The sequence below is a fragment of the Neovison vison genome, chromosome X (genome assembly GCF_020171115.1).
Source record: "Neovison vison isolate M4711 chromosome X, ASM_NN_V1, whole genome shotgun sequence".
Taxonomy (NCBI): Eukaryota; Metazoa; Chordata; class Mammalia; order Carnivora; family Mustelidae; genus Neogale; species Neogale vison.
Genome location: NC_058105.1, coordinates 581,978 through 597,564, shown reverse-complemented (window position 1 = coordinate 597,564; position 15,587 = coordinate 581,978). Strand labels below are relative to the sequence as shown.

Sequence of the window (15,587 nt, the reverse complement as noted above, 5' to 3'; positions counted from 1 at the left end):
ATAGTTTACACCTTTTATTCCAGAAAAGTATTAAATCATTTAAGTATTACCCCAATTTGTGTATTCATTTGCCTGTTGATAGACATTTGAGTTACTTGCAGTTTTGGTTTATTACAAGCAAAGTGTTTGTATGGATATGTGCTCTCTCTTCCCTTGGGGCAATACCTAGGAGCAGACTGGTTGAATTATATGGTACGTGTATATTTAGCTTTTTAAGAAATTCCAGACTTTTCCAAAACAGCCTGCTGAGATTTTTGATTGGGATTACATTGAATGTGGATCATTTTGGGGAGAATTGACATCTTAATAATATTGAGTGTTCCAATCCATGAACATTTGCATCTCTCCATTTATTTAGGTCTTTAATTTCTCATTAATGGTTTCTACATTTCTGCATACAAGTCTCGCATATCTTTTTTCAGATTCATCCCTACACATTTCATATTTTTATCCTATTGTAAATTCTTTCATTTTAATCTCAATGTCCTATTGTTCATTGCCACTGCATAAAAATACAAATAATTATTATATATTGAGTTTACATCCTACCTTTCTAAATTCACTTTTTTGAAGAGTCCGTTGGATTACCCACATAGGTTGTCATCTGTGAATAAAAGCAGTTTTACTTCTTTCTTTCCAGTTTGGATGCCTTCTGTTTATTTTTCTTACCTTACTGCACTCTCTCCAGTAAACTGTTGAATTCAACTGTTGGGAGCAGCCATGGTACCTTTCTTTCTGATCTTAGAGGAAATCATTCAATCTTTTAAAGTATGATGTTACCTGAAGGTTTTTTCTTATTGATTTGTGGAAATTTCCTTCTATCCCTAGTTTGCTGAGCATTCTTTTTTCATCAGTAATAAATGTTGCATTTTATGAAATGCTTATTTGTATCTACTGAGATGCTCCTATAGTGCTTTTCTGGTTTAGTCTGTTAATATTGATGAATTACATTGAATTTTTATTGCTAAACCAACTTTGCACTCCTGGAATAAACCCCATCAGTCAGGATGAATTATCCATGTTAGGTACTGCTAGACTTGATTTGCTAAAATTTTGTTCAGAATTTTTACATCTATCTACTTGAGGGATATTAGTATGTAGTTTTCTTGTAAAGTCTTTCTCTAGCTTTGGTATCAGAAATGCTGGCTTCAGAAAACAAGTTTGATGGTTTTGTCCCCTTTGCAATCTAGCGGGAGAGTTTTTGTAGAACTAATAGCCTTTCTTCCTTAAGTATTTGGTAGATTTCACCAGTATAGCCTTCTGGGCCTGGAATCCTCATTGTGGGAAGTTTTTAACTACCAGTTTGATTTATTTAATAGATTCAGGGCTATTCAGGTTATATATTTCTTCTTTTTTTTTAAAGATTTTATTTATTTATTTGACAGAGAGAGATCACAAGTAGGCAGAGAGGCAGGCAGAGAGAGAGGGAGAAGCCGGCTCCCCGCTGAGCAGAGAGCCCGATGCGGGGTTCGATCCCAGGACCCTGAGATCATGACCTGAGCTGAAGGCAGAGGTTTAACTCACTGAGCCACCCAGGCACCCCTATATATTTCTTCTTGAGTGAGCTTTGGTAATTTGTATCTTTCAAGGGACTTATTCATTTTATCTGAATAGTTGAATTTATTGGCATAAAGTAACATAAAGCTAACATAATGTAAACATAAAGTTATTGTTTTCTTTTATTGTTTATTATCTATAAAATCATTATAATGTCATCTCTCTTGTTACTATATTGGTAATTTGTTTTTCTTTTGTGATAAGTCTGGTTAGAAATGGAACCATTTTATTGGCTATCTCAAAAAAAATCACTTTGGTTTCATTGGTTTTCTCTGTTGATCTGTGCACTGTTCTGTTTGTCAACTCTGATATATGTTACTTCCTTCTCTTTGCTTACTTTGAGCTTCACTTGTTCTTTTTTCTGTTTTTTTCTTATATTTGTTTTACAGTATATGGGTGCTGAGTTCATTCATTTGATATCTATTTTCTGTTTTTATAGAAATTTATGTAAATTTCCAAGTAATCGTTTAGTTGTATCTCACAAATCTTGCTGTGTTTTTCATTTTTATTCAGTTCAAAATAATTTGTAATTTTCCTTTTGACTTCCTCAGTGACCCATAGGTTTATGTATGTATGTATGTATTTATTCCTCAGTTTTACTGAGATATAATTACATACAACATTGCATAAGTTTTAGGTGTTGAGCATAATGATTTGATACATGTATATATTGCAGAATACTTGGCACAAATTTAGTCAACATCCATCGTCTTGCATAGTTACAAATTGCTTTTGTGTGTATGTGTGTGATGAGAACTTTTAAGATTTACTCTCTTAGTAACTGTCAAATATCTAATACAGTATTGTTAACTATAGTCATCATGCTGTACATACATTGGCAGGACTTATTTATGTTTTAATTAGATGAATTTATCTATTAAAGGAAGTTATTTTAAAATTAGATATCAAAGGCAAACTCAACTCTAGGCTCTATGCAAGACTCAAAGAAAACACAAAATTTCAAAAAGCCTAAAAATAAAGGGATGGGCAAAAATATATCAGGAACATGGGAACAGTAAGAAGGTGGGTGTTGCAGTCACAGCAAGACCAGGATGAAAGGCGGGGAAGCCCACTATTTCGTTTTTTCTTTATTTCTTCTTTTTTTGGGGGGGGTGGTATTTGTACTGAGATACTTTCTCTGTATTTTATTTTTTTAAGCTTAAGTTTTCATTTTCACTCCAATTAGTTAACATTAGATTCTGGTGTACAGTAGAGGGATTCAGCACTTCCATACAACACCGAGTGCTCATCACAAGTGTACTTCTTAATCCCCATCACCTGTATAACCCATCCCCCCACTTGCCCTCCTTCATCCTCATCCCCATCTCACCCGAATAATCTCATTTGTTTTGTTTCTTAAGTTCCACACAAGTGAAATCACATGGCATTTGTCTTTCTCTGACTGACTTATCTCACTTAGCATTACACCCTCTAGCTCCGTCCACGTCATGGCAGACGGCAGGATTTCATTCTTTTGATGGCCGAGTTGTGTTCCATCGTGTACATAGACCACGTCTTCATCATTCACCTGCCAGTGGATACTCAGGCTGTTTCCATACTCTGGTTATTGTTGATAATGCTGCTGTAAACATCGGGGTACATGATTCCCTTTGAATTAGTACGTTTGTATTCGTTAGGTAAATACTTAGAAGTGCAAATGGGGGATTGTAGGATAACTTCTGTGTTTAAGTTTCTGAGGAGCCTCCATACTGTTTTCCACAGTGGCTGCACCAGTTTGCATTCCCCCCAGCGGTGCAAGAGGATTCCTTTTCCTCCATTATCCTTACCAGCAGCTGTTGTTTCTTGTATTTTTTATTTTAGCAATTCTGGCAGATGTGAGCTGATTTTGTAGCTTGGATTTGCATCTCCCTGAGGATCAGTGATGTTGAGCATCTTTTCATGTGTCTGTTGGCTATCTGCATGTCTCCTTTGGAGAACTGTCTGTTCATGTCTCCTGCCCATTTTTGAATTGGATGAGTCATGGTGTTGAATTTTTTAAGTTCTTTCTATATTTTGGATACTAACCTTTTATCAGGTATGTTGTTTGTAAACATCGCCCATCAGTGGGTTACCATTTCTAGTGCTCTTCATTTCTTTGTTTCCATCTGTTATCATTTTCTTTCTTGAAGAATGTCCTTTAATGCTTCTGGTAGTGTAAGTCTTCCGGTGAAATAGTCATTTGACTTTCATATGTCTGAAAGAAGTCTTAAATTCCATCTTTAAAAAATATTTTTAGGGGCGCCTGGGTGGCTCAGTGGGTTAAGCCGCTGCCTTCGGCTCAGGTCATGATCCCAGGGTCCTGGGATCGAGTCCTGCATCGGGCTCTCTGCTGAGCGGAGAGCCTGCTTTCCTCTCTCTCTCTCTCTCTGCCTGCCTCTCTGCCTACTTGTGATCTCTCTCTGTCAAATGAATAAATAAAATTTTTAAAAAAATATTTTTAATAGATAAAGTACTCTAGGGTGGCCATTTTTGTCTTTTAGAATTATAAAGGTATTTCTCTACCATCCAATGAAAAACCGGCTACCATCTTTACCTGTGCTTCTGTTTACTGAATATGACTTTTTTCTGAATTCTCAAGTTATTCTCTTTTTCACTAGTTTTAAGCTCTTTGATTATAGTGTGCCATTGGTGTAATTGTTTTGTTTAATTCTGTCCTTGGGTTTCCCTGAGCTTAGACATGTGGATTTACATTTGTCATCAAATTTACAAAAATCTCAGCTATTATTTCTACAAGTACTTTTTTCTGTTCCACTCTCTCATTTTCTTTGGATATTTTAATTATACACATATTTGGCCACTTGACATTGTCTCATGGTTCACTGATGCTCTGTTCATTGTTTCTTTTTTTTTTTTTTTTGGTCGTTTTTTTCTTTTTTTTTAAAGATTTTATTTATTTTATTTGACAGAGAGAGAGATCACAAGTAGGCAGAGAGGCAGGCAGAGACAGAGGGGGAAGCAGGCTCCCTGCTGAGCAGAGAGCCCGATGCTGGGCTCGATCCCAGGACACTGAGATCATGACCTGAGCCGAAGGCAGCGGCTTAATCCACTGAGCCACCCAGGCGCCCCTGGTCTTTTTTTTTTCTATCTGTGATTTATTTTATATAGTTTCTGTTGCTGTATCTTCAAGTTCACTAATCTTTCCTTCTGTAATGTTTAATTTCCTGTTAATCCTATGCATGTTCAGTCTTTCCTCTAGCTTTCTGAACACACAAAATATTTATAATGATAAATGGTTATTTTAAGAAGCTTGTCTGCTAATTCTTTCATATTTGATACTTCTAGCTCTATTTCGGTCAACTTATTTTTTCTTATGTATTGGTCACATTTTTCCAGCTTCTTTCTATGCCTAGTAATTCTGTATGAATGCCAAACACTGTTCATTTTACTAAATGTCCCCTTGAGGTTTCATATTGAGCCAGAAAGCACTTTATCAGCCTTCTTTTATTATTAGAGAGAAAACTCATGTATCTGAGCTTATTATTTTTTTCTAAGGAAAAGTTAATAGGCTTCTGCAACTCTAAGGAATATTTTGTCACCAAAAGTTAAGGAGCATTTGAGTTGAATAGATTGGAGTGTGTGGAGAAAGAAAAAATGAGTTAGATCACTCATTCCCAAACTTGGCTGAACACTGGAATCACCTGAGTAGTTTAAAAAATACACTAAGCCAATCTAAAAAGGCCGTATTCTACATGAGAGGGAGAGAGCAGAAGGGAGAGGAAGAGGGCGAGAGAATCTGAAGCAGACTGTGTGCTGGGCTCAGAGCCCGATGTTGGGCTCAGTGAGGACCTGAGCCAAAACCAAAAGTCAGACACTTAACTCAGCCACCCAGCTGCCCCAGTATTTGTGAATTTCTCACCTATTTCCCTTCAGGGGAGAGAATGGGAACTGCAGGCCACTGGTGAACCCTGAGTTAGAACGAGTGAGCATTTATATGAGTAATCCCATATACATCATGAATCTGTTGGACTCACGGAAAAGTCTGCAGTTACTCTTCCCCAGGCTTTGTGATGAATGTGTTCACCCCCCATGGAATCTTATCAACCAAAGACAGCATTAATTAGCTATTCCCCTTATCTGGGGGAATGAGCATAAGGACCCTGAACTCCCAAGGCCTCTGATCCGTTTTTGAAAGTGGACTTACATTTTCTAGGAGAGTGGGGAATATTGACTCTGCAAATGGGCTTCTAATTTACTCCCCAGGTGAGTTCATTTTTACTTCAGTCAGTCAAGTTTCCAGTTGAGCTACTAAATGAATGACAGGGATGTCTAATCTTCAAGTATATTGTATCCCAAAATTTCTATTAAGTTTATAGAAAACTTCTGATTATGACAACTCGGCATTAAAAACTAACCCATTCTTGGTATATATCCAAAGAAAATGAAATATGGATCTCAAAAATGATATCTGTACTCTAATGTTCTTTGCAGAGTTATTCACGATAGTGAAGATACAGAAACAACCTAAAGGTCTGTCAATGGATGAATTGAAATAAATAAAAATAGCAAACTCGTTGAAGCAGAGAGTAGAATGGTGGAAGGGAAAATGAGGAAGTGTTGGTCAAAGGGTACAAAGCTTCAGGATGAATGAATTCTGGAGATCTACTGCTCAGCATGGTGACTACAGTTAACAGAACAGTGTTATATACTTGAAATGTTCCAACAAGGTAGATCTCAAGTATTCTTACAACACACACACGAAGAAAGGCAACTATGTGAGGTAACGGATACATTAATTGGCTTGAGCGTGGTGCTCCTTTTACTTAAAATATCCACATCAAAACATCAATTTGTATGCCTTAAATATATATCATTCCTTTTCATCAATTAAACCAAAATAAAGCTAGAAACAGACAAACATGAAACTGACCTGAGTTGATTGTCTCGCAGGTATGAGAGGATTGAAATCCCCATCCATATTGTACCTCACGTAACCATCGGGAAAGTGTGCCTGGAGTCAGCAGTCGAGCTGCCCAAGATCCTGTGCCAAGAGGAGCAGGATGCATACAGGAGGATCCACAGGTAGAGTCCTCCCTCCCTCCCTCCTCTCTCATCCTGACTCCTCAGGGCCTGGTCCCTCTTTTCGTCTTCCGGAGGCCCCTTTCCTCTCACCTCTCTGTGAGAAAGTGTGTTCGTATTTTGTGTAACATTCATTTCTCTCCTGCTGCACTTTGGATCCTTCAAGGGCAATGATACTTTTGGTTGTTAGGAAAAAAACAGACAATTACACCTCAGTAGCCCTACTGCCAAGCACTGGGTCTTGCCCAAGAAGTACTGTATGAAGCGAGACAGTGATTTCAAGTGATCTCTTTGAATTATCTTGAAGTTATGGATAAAATTATATCCTCCAAATCATGAAACATTTCACTCTAATGGAATTTAAATTATGCATATTCCTCCAATCCAATTCGCAAAGGCCACTTGTTTGCCCTTCGCTGCGGCTCTGCTGCTAACCGAAACTGTTTTATCCCTTTAGCCTGACACATCTGGACTCAGTAACCAAGATCCATAATGGCTCAGGTAAAATTTCTTTTTCTAGATTGTGGGCAGTGATTTCTGAAATACTCAGCTGACAGAAACAGAACTAGTTTAAGTACTTGAAGTAATAGGTTCCTTGAATTTCCCTTTCTGAGAGCTTTGCTATTCATTAATCCCACTCCCAGCTTTTCTCTCGAACCCTGCAAACCCTTTACTGTGTATGCTACCTAGAGTAAGGCTGGAAGAAACAGCGGAATGAACTTTTTCTCAGGGGCTATGCTGGTACATATTTAATACCCAGTTCTCAGGGAGGAGGAAGGGCCCTGCCTGATTTTTTGTGTTTGCCATTTTCCAATGTATAATACTCCTACCATGGCTGATTTCATACAACTAGTATGGCATCAACCAGCTCACAGACTTCTGAAATTTCATTAGTAGATCAGCTTTCCTGAGCCGATCTAAGTTGGTTCCAGCACACCACTACCAGCCTATTACGGTGGGAATTGAAAGAGATGGACAGACAGACAGATGAGAGGGAGGGTATGAAGGAAGAATCTTTTCATGTCAGTAAACACAGAAAGAATTCCTATATAAGGCCAAGGAGCAAAAAACTCAATACATTATACATACGAAGTCACTTTACTCCAGCATATGCACCTACTATGCCGTACATTCTCTTTGAATAACCCTGATTCCCAGACCATTTTGTGTCTGGCAAAATCACCAGTGAGGAAGAAATAGAGGCTTTCAAGTTATAGGCCATTACTTTGAGACAAAATTAAAAGATGGTATGTCTCTCCCATCATTTCTATCTGGAGGTAAAATATGACAAAAAAGTAGAAGCTGGTTAGGGTTAGTGTATTACATGTAGTCATGGTCTAGCCACAGTAACTTGAACAGGATGATAATAACTAAAAAATGAACAAATAAATCAGTAGAACTGGATAGAACCCACAAATGGGCCCATTTGTGTATAAGAATTTATATTTAAGAAAGATAGTACTTCAAAGCAATAAATGCTACATACTTTATTGTTTATTGTTCCATTTATATGACATTCAGAAATAGGCGAAAGTAATCTGTGGTGACAGCAGGAAGGTCAGCAGCTGCTGGGGCCAGAGGTGACTGCAAAGGGAACTGGAAAGGGGCCTCTGCGCTAATGGAAAGGATCTGTTTTTTCACTAGAGATCGTTACCACAAACTCAATGAACTGTACACTTCAAATGGGGCCATTTTATTGTCTATAAATTATACCTTTATAGCTCATTTTATTTTTTTAAAGATTTTATTTATTTATTTGAGAAAGAGGAAGACAGAGCGCATGAACGGAGTGTAGGGCTAGAGGCAGAGGGAGAGCCAGACTCCCCACTGAACAGGAAGCCCAAAGTGGGGCTTAATCCCAGGAGCCTGAGATCATGACCTCAGCTGAAGACAGAGACTTAACTGCCTGAGCCACAGAAACGCCCCACCCCTTATAGTTCATTTTAAAAGTTAAAAAAATAAGGAAGAAAATATAAGAGGGTATTTTTCAAACTCTGGGAAGACCTGACCTAAGTATAAACTGAACTCAGTAAAAGCTGACTAAGTAAGAATGAAAAGACTTAAAGGGCACCTGGGTGACTCAGTTGTGAAGTGTCTGCCTTCGGCTCAGGTCATGATCCCGGGATCCTGGGATTGAGCCCCGCATTGGGCTTTCTGCTCAGTAGGAAGCCTGCTTGTCCCTCTCCCACTCCCCCTGCTAGTGTTCCCTCTCTCGCTGTGTGTGTCTCTCTCTCAAATAAATAAAATCTTTTTTAAAAAATAAAGAATGAAAGACTTTTATAGAAAAATGAAATTCTTCATAAATGTTTTTAGAAGAAGTATGGATTTAGATGGCAATTTTTCACCTTCTGGCGAAGATTAAATTGAGAGGTAAAATTAGGTGAGGATGTGCAGGAAGTGAATGCTCTCATATACTGTTCCTGGAGGTATAATTTGGTCCAATCTGGAACATACTGGCTTATCAGTTTTAAGATATACATGTACTTGAATCTAGCAGTTCCACCTCTAGAAATGTATCCTTTAGAAATTCGTAGGACAAGTATGCAAAAATAAGTCTAAAGGGATATGAGCCACAGCCTTTATATTAGCAAAGAAAATGGATGCTGCTGAAATGTCCATCACTCATTAAACTGGTACCTCCATGGGTGCCTGGGTGGTGCAGTGGGTTAAGCATCTGACGGTATCAGCTCAGGTCACAATCTCAGGGCTGTGAATGGATCCCTCATCGTGCTCCATGCTCAGTGTGGAGTCTGCATGGGGCTCTGTCTCCTTCTCCCTTCCTGTCCCCCCCTGCCCTGCTCACGTGCACTCTTTCTCTTTCTTTCTGTTTCTCTAAAAGAAAGAAATCTTTAAATTGGTACATCCATTCTGATGAATATTGTGCAGCCCTTAGGAACCTCAGTTAACCCTAACCCTAATCCTTAGGAAGGAAAGCCAGATCTTTACTGAGGCAGAAAGATGTCATTGTTATGTGGTAAAAAGTAACATCCAAAATCATACGGTTTTTATTCAAAAGTATACATACAAATGCACACACGTACACACAAATGTCATATATATAGATTCTGGAAGATATACCCCACAGTATTACAGTGGTCATTTGCAATGTCATTTTTTTAAAAGATTTTATTTATTTATTTGAGGGAGAGCATGAGCAGGGTGAAGGGGCAGAGGGAGAGGGAGAAGCAGATGCTTTCAGGCACATTAAGTTAATGTATTTATTTCTTAAATACATGAAGCATTTGAGCAATTTTTCTAGTGGACTTGTGGAAAGCTAAGTTGCAGAAAGCAGGGTTCTTGCTTATCATCATTTGTCATTTACACTGTGTGAAGGCCTAAGGGCTGGGGAAAAAAACCTATAGTTCTTAGCCCTTTTGCGCAGCGGAGTAAAGACCTGGTTATCTTTCTGCTTCTCTCTGACTTTTGGTTCTAGAGGTATTCGGGATGGCCTCAAAACGGGTGTCCTATTCGCTCAGCTCTTCTGAGATACGAAATCATCTGCTAGGCCTTCTGTGTGTGCTCACGGGGGGGGGCACGGGGGGGGGAGTGTCCTCTCAACCGTGTTTTTCCTGTTGAAGTGTTTACCAAGAATCTGTGCAGCCAAATGTCAGCGGTCAGCGGGCCTCTCCTGCAGTGGCTGGAGGACAGGCTGGAGCAGAACCAGCAGCACCTGCAGGAGTTGCAGCAAGAGAAGGAGGAGCTGATGCAAGAGCTTTCTTCTCTAGAGTAGTTGGCTTCTTCAGTTTGCGTAGTAAGTGTGGTCCGAAAGTTCATGTGTGGTCACACAGCTCTCTTTATCTCCACTGGGAGAATTTCAATAGTGCAGCAAACACAAGCTGTCTTCCGGAAAGTTTTATTAGGACTCAGTGAACCCTTTTACCCGTGACTGGCCTACGAAGTGCACATGAAGCTGCTTTAGGTAGAATAGTAAGGTTTTTTTTTAAAAGGCCATGGGGGTGTATTGGCAAGGATATCTTGTAATAAAACGTCCTGGGAGCATATTTTAAATAGTTACTTTTCCTTTGTTTAACTTTGAAGTCTTTATTTTCCATTTTAGACACTCCATAGAGTAAGCTAAACAGTGTTCCGTGCTTCAGTTTTTTAGTTACGAGGCTTCTGTTGGACGAGTAAATGAGTGCACTAGTGTTCATGGGAGGGGCTCCCGAGCACCCTCCGCCTGTCCTCGGAAGCCCTCACTGAGAGGCATATGTCTTATGTCTTCCATCTTGATCTCTAAAATATTAGGTGTCTAAGATACCTGTCAAAGGTTGAATTTCCATGAGTACCCTTTCTAACTGAGTAGCTGAGTTCCAGCACATTTGATTCTGAAGCAAATTCCTATTTGACAGATCCTGTTTACCTGGGGACTTCGATTATAATATAAATCTGTTTCTCCAGATACATTAAGGACCTAGGGTGTAACAAAATTCATATTTTAACAAGTTCTGTTGCATTATTCTTTCCATGTATAACCACAGAAGGTAAGTGCATCTTTAGAAGAGTCAAGCCTCTTGCACACTGGAAATTAAAGTGGGCATTGGAGGAGGCGGGAAGAAAGAAAACAATCCCAAAAATAGTGACAAAGGTTGGGTTTTGTTTTTGTTTTTTCTTCCTGTTTCTCCCTAGATTATTGCTTTTTCACATTTCAATGTGTAGTCCAGCTGTGTGAGAAGTACTTGCAGGTCAAACTTTATCCCTGGGGGTGGGACCTAGAAATCTTTGTGAACTCCCTAGCTGATTCTAAGGCACACTGACACACACTGTAGGGCATATGGAGTGTAAATGCTGTATTGTCCTTAATTTCCCACAGCCACAGTTCTTCTCTGTTCTTTTCTTTCCCTATAGGAAAAATGAACATATCCAGGTATAAAATTAATTAAGCTAAATTGATTTTGAAGAAGTTGGAGGACTCACATCACCTGACTTCAAGACTTACTACAAAGCTACAGTAATCAAGACAGTGTGGTTTATGCTCAACTGATTTGGACAGAGGTGTAAAAGCGTTTCAGTGGAGTAATGATAGACAGTATTTTCAACAAATTATGCTGGAGTAATTGATACCCATAGTCAAAAGAAAAAATGAACTTTGACCTAAACTGCACACCTTAGACAGAAATTAACTCAAAATATATCATGGACTTACATGTAAGATGTAAAACTATAAAACTTTTAGGAAAAAAATCATAGAAAAATCATCAGGATCTTGGGCTAGGCAACAAGCCCTTGACCTTCACTATAAAAGCACAGCCCTAAAAGGAAAACAATATAGTAGACATCATCAAAATGAAAAACTTTTGCTCTGTAAAAAAATTAAGAGGAGGAAATCATGAAGAGAAATTATTTGCAAACCATATGTCTGATTAATCTAGACTACACAAAGTCAACAATAAAAAAGCCATCCAATTGAAATGAGCAAAAGACATGAATAGACATTTCACTAAAGAGGATATATGGATGGGAAGTAAGCACATGAAAAGATGTTGAACTTCAGTAGTCATCAGGGAATGCGAATTAAAACCACAATGAATTATGATGACATATGTAACAGAATGGTAAAGAAAAAAAGATAGTAAAAATACTAGATGCTGTTGAGAATACAAACTGGAATGATGAATGGTACAGCCACTCTATAAAAGACTTTGGGAATTTCTAATAAAGTTAAACATCCAAGTATCATACAACCCAGCATTGCACTCCTGGACATTTATCCCAGAAAAATGAGAAGCTATGACGGAACAAAAATTTGTACACAAATGTGCTTAGCAGCTTATTTGTAAGAGCTAAAAACTGGAACTAACCCAAATATCCTGCAATTGAATGACTAATTAAACCAAACATCTATACCATGAAATACTACTTGGCAATGAAGAGAAACAACTTGGATACACCTTAAGGGTATTATGATGAATGAAAGGGCCAGTCTCAAAAGGTCACATACTATCTGATTGCATTCTTGAGATGACAAAATTATAGAAATGAAGATTGGATTAATGATTGCCGGGGATAGGGACTGGAGGGGGAATGTGACTATAAAGGGATAATACAGGATGTTCCTTTGTGCTGATGGAATAGTTCTGTCTTGATTATGGTGTTGAATACATGATCTGTGCTAAAACTACATAGACCTCCACACACCCACAAATGAATGCATGTGAAATCTCGTGAAACTGAGTAAGGTCTGTGGTCAAGTTAGCAGTATTGTGCCATTGTCAATGTCGGTTTTGAAGTTGCACAATAGTAATGTAAGATCTTGCCACTGGGGGGGGGGGACTTGGTAAAGGATACATGGGACTCACTGTACTATTTTTGCAACTTCCTGTAAATCTATAATTACTACAAAATAAAAAGTTAGACATATTAAATAAGGAACTAGGAGGAATGGTAATTAATTTTTGAAGTAAGAGTGATGAAAACCCAAGGGGAATAAAATGATTTGACGGTTTTTATAGGCCAACGTTGAGCACATGTCCCTTTCCTTTTCTGGGGCTTCATTTTTCTCATTTATAAGGCTAGAGTGGATCACCACCAAGGTTCCTTTTAGCTCAGTGTTCAGTCCTTAAAAGTGTTCAGCATCACAAGGAACAGTGATGAAAAGAAGATGGATCATTACTTTCCTGCCTGCACCAATCGGGCTTACTTTTATGCAACCCTGTATCCCCTTCCGGTCAGTAGATTCTCTTTTTTCAATCACAGCCAAGACTCTGATGGGAACAATATATACCCTTGCCTTCTCTCTCCATTTTATCATTTACTATTCAAGTCATTGTGTTCTGACCTCTGTCCATGTCACTCCGTTCAAACCACTCCTGCCAATGTCACCAATGACCTCCAGGACATAGTGAATGTCAATAGATGATTTTCATGCCCTGGTAAACCTCTCAGTCTGGACACAATTGGCCACTCTTCTTTGAAATCTGCCTCTCTTGGCTTCTGTTATTTCCTGGTTTTTCTCTTCTTTAGCTGTTCCTTCTCAAATTCATTCAGAGGCTTCTCCATTGTTGCTTACCTATGAATGGAGCTGACAGGCAAATCTGCCTCCATCCAGACCTCTATGTGAACTCTACATCTAAATTTCCACCTGCCTTCTGCACATTTCCACTGGCTCTCTTAATACGTCTGAATCTGAACTCCTCGTTTTCAATCTAAACCATATTAGGGAATCTTTCCTACCAGTGTTTCTTACCTCAGTGAATTGAACAACCGTTTGCACAAATATGAAATCAAATAGACATCTTCAACATCTCTCTCCATCACCTTCTGAACTGTTCCCATTGATAGAGTTATGGCACTTAGAACTTATTTTTCTAACCTGAGAGTACTGGGTACCCGATCTCACCCATTTCAAGAGGCAGTGGCTCCCTCTGGAAAACAGCATAGAGGTTCCTCAAAAAGTTGAAAACAGAGCTACCCCATGACCCAGCAATTACACTACCGGGTATTTACCCTAAAGATACAAACGGGCATGTGCACCCCAGCGTTTATAGCAGCCATGTCCACAATAGCCAAACTATGGAAAGAGCCTAGATGTCCATCAACAGATATATATAATGCAGCCATCAAAACCCCCTGAAATCTTGCCATCTGCAATGACATGGATGGAACTAGAGGGTATTATACTGAGTGAAATAAGTCAGCCAGAGAGAGACAATTATCATATGATCTCTCTGATATGAGCAATTTGAGAGGTAGGGCAGGGATTTTGGGGGTAGAGAAGGGAAAAAAATGAAACAAGATGGGATCCGGAGGGAGACAAACCATAAGAGACTCTTAATCTCAGGAAACAAACTGAGGGTTACTGGGGGGTGAGGGGGAGGGACAGGGTGGTTGGGTTATGGACATTGGGGAGGGTATGTGCTATAGTGAGTTCTGTGAAGTGTGTAAGACTGATGATTCACAGACCTGTACCTCTGGGGCAAATAATACATTATACGTTAATGGGGAAAAAAAAAAAAGGTGGTGGTTCCATGCCAGAAGAGGCAAACTGAAAGGATTTCAGGCTACTGCAACATCCCGCCGCAACCACCAAACTGACCATTTAACTCCTAGAGCAGCGGTATCATGCAGAGAGAAGCTTGCCTTGTCCCCATCTTCAGCTCTGGAGCCCTGGTTTGGAGTTTTTGCTGGGAGAGAAGCAGTCCATGAAACAGATACTCCTGATCTCTTTCCAGAGGAACTGACTTCATTTGCAACAGAATGAGGAACAATTCAAGCCTAAGGGCACTTGTACAAATGGTAGAGATCCTGGTGAAAGTCAATGTGCTGAAGTGAATAGCCATCTTGAAAAAGAAGAGCAAAGCAGGAGGAACACACACCGATTTCAAAACTCATACGAGACAGTTTGGTACTGTCACAAGGATAGACATACAGATCTCTGGAGTAGAACCGAGTGTCCAGAATTAAACACACACATCTGTGGTCAGATGTCTATAAGGAAACCACAACTATTGAATGGGGGGAAAATAATCTTAACAGCTAGTGTGAGGACAATTACATATCCACATGCAACAGAATGAAGGTGAACATCTACCCCACACCATATTCAAATATCAACCCAAAATGTATCAAAACCCCACATATAAGAGCTAAAACTATAAAAACCTTAGAAGAAAACATAGCAGCAAATCATCATGACCTTGGTTTTGGCAATGGAGTCTTAGTTATGACACTAAAAGCAGAAGCAACAAGGAAAAAAAGATAAATTGGACTTCAAAAAGTAAAAAGAATGCAGAGAGTATGAGAAAATATTTGCAAATCATATAAATAAGAGTCTAGCATCCAGAATATGTAAGGTACTTTGACAACTCACAAAAAAATTTTTAATGGGCAAAGGATATAAATGGGTATTTCTCCATAGATGAACAAATGATCAATAAGCACATGAAAAGATGCTTGACATCATTAATAATCAGGGAAATGCAATCAAAACCACCATGTGATACCACTTCACAAGTGGTAGGATGAAGAACTACCATAATGACAAGTGTTGAAGAAATTGGAGCTCTTGTGAATGTAAA

At 38.9% G+C, this 15,587-nt stretch overlaps 1 protein-coding gene across 3 annotated transcripts in view; it reads left to right on the top strand.

Annotated features, from left to right (window-relative positions):
• The window catches only part of BRCC3 (BRCA1/BRCA2-containing complex subunit 3), a 52,771-nt gene extending 39,829 nt beyond the window's left edge, over positions 1 to 12,942 (top strand). For all 3 annotated transcript variants that reach the window (XM_044235955.1, XM_044235954.1, XM_044235956.1), the window contains 4 exons: positions 6,445 to 6,576; positions 7,031 to 7,074; positions 10,152 to 10,324; positions 11,419 to 12,942. In XM_044235955.1, the coding sequence (XP_044091890.1) occupies positions 6,445 to 6,576; positions 7,031 to 7,074; positions 10,152 to 10,303 (328 nt within the window). In that variant the 3' untranslated portion in view covers positions 10,304 to 10,324; positions 11,419 to 12,942. The remainder of the gene's footprint in view (positions 1 to 6,444; positions 6,577 to 7,030; positions 7,075 to 10,151; positions 10,325 to 11,418) is intronic.
• The last annotated feature ends 2,645 nt before the right edge of the window (positions 12,943 to 15,587 follow it).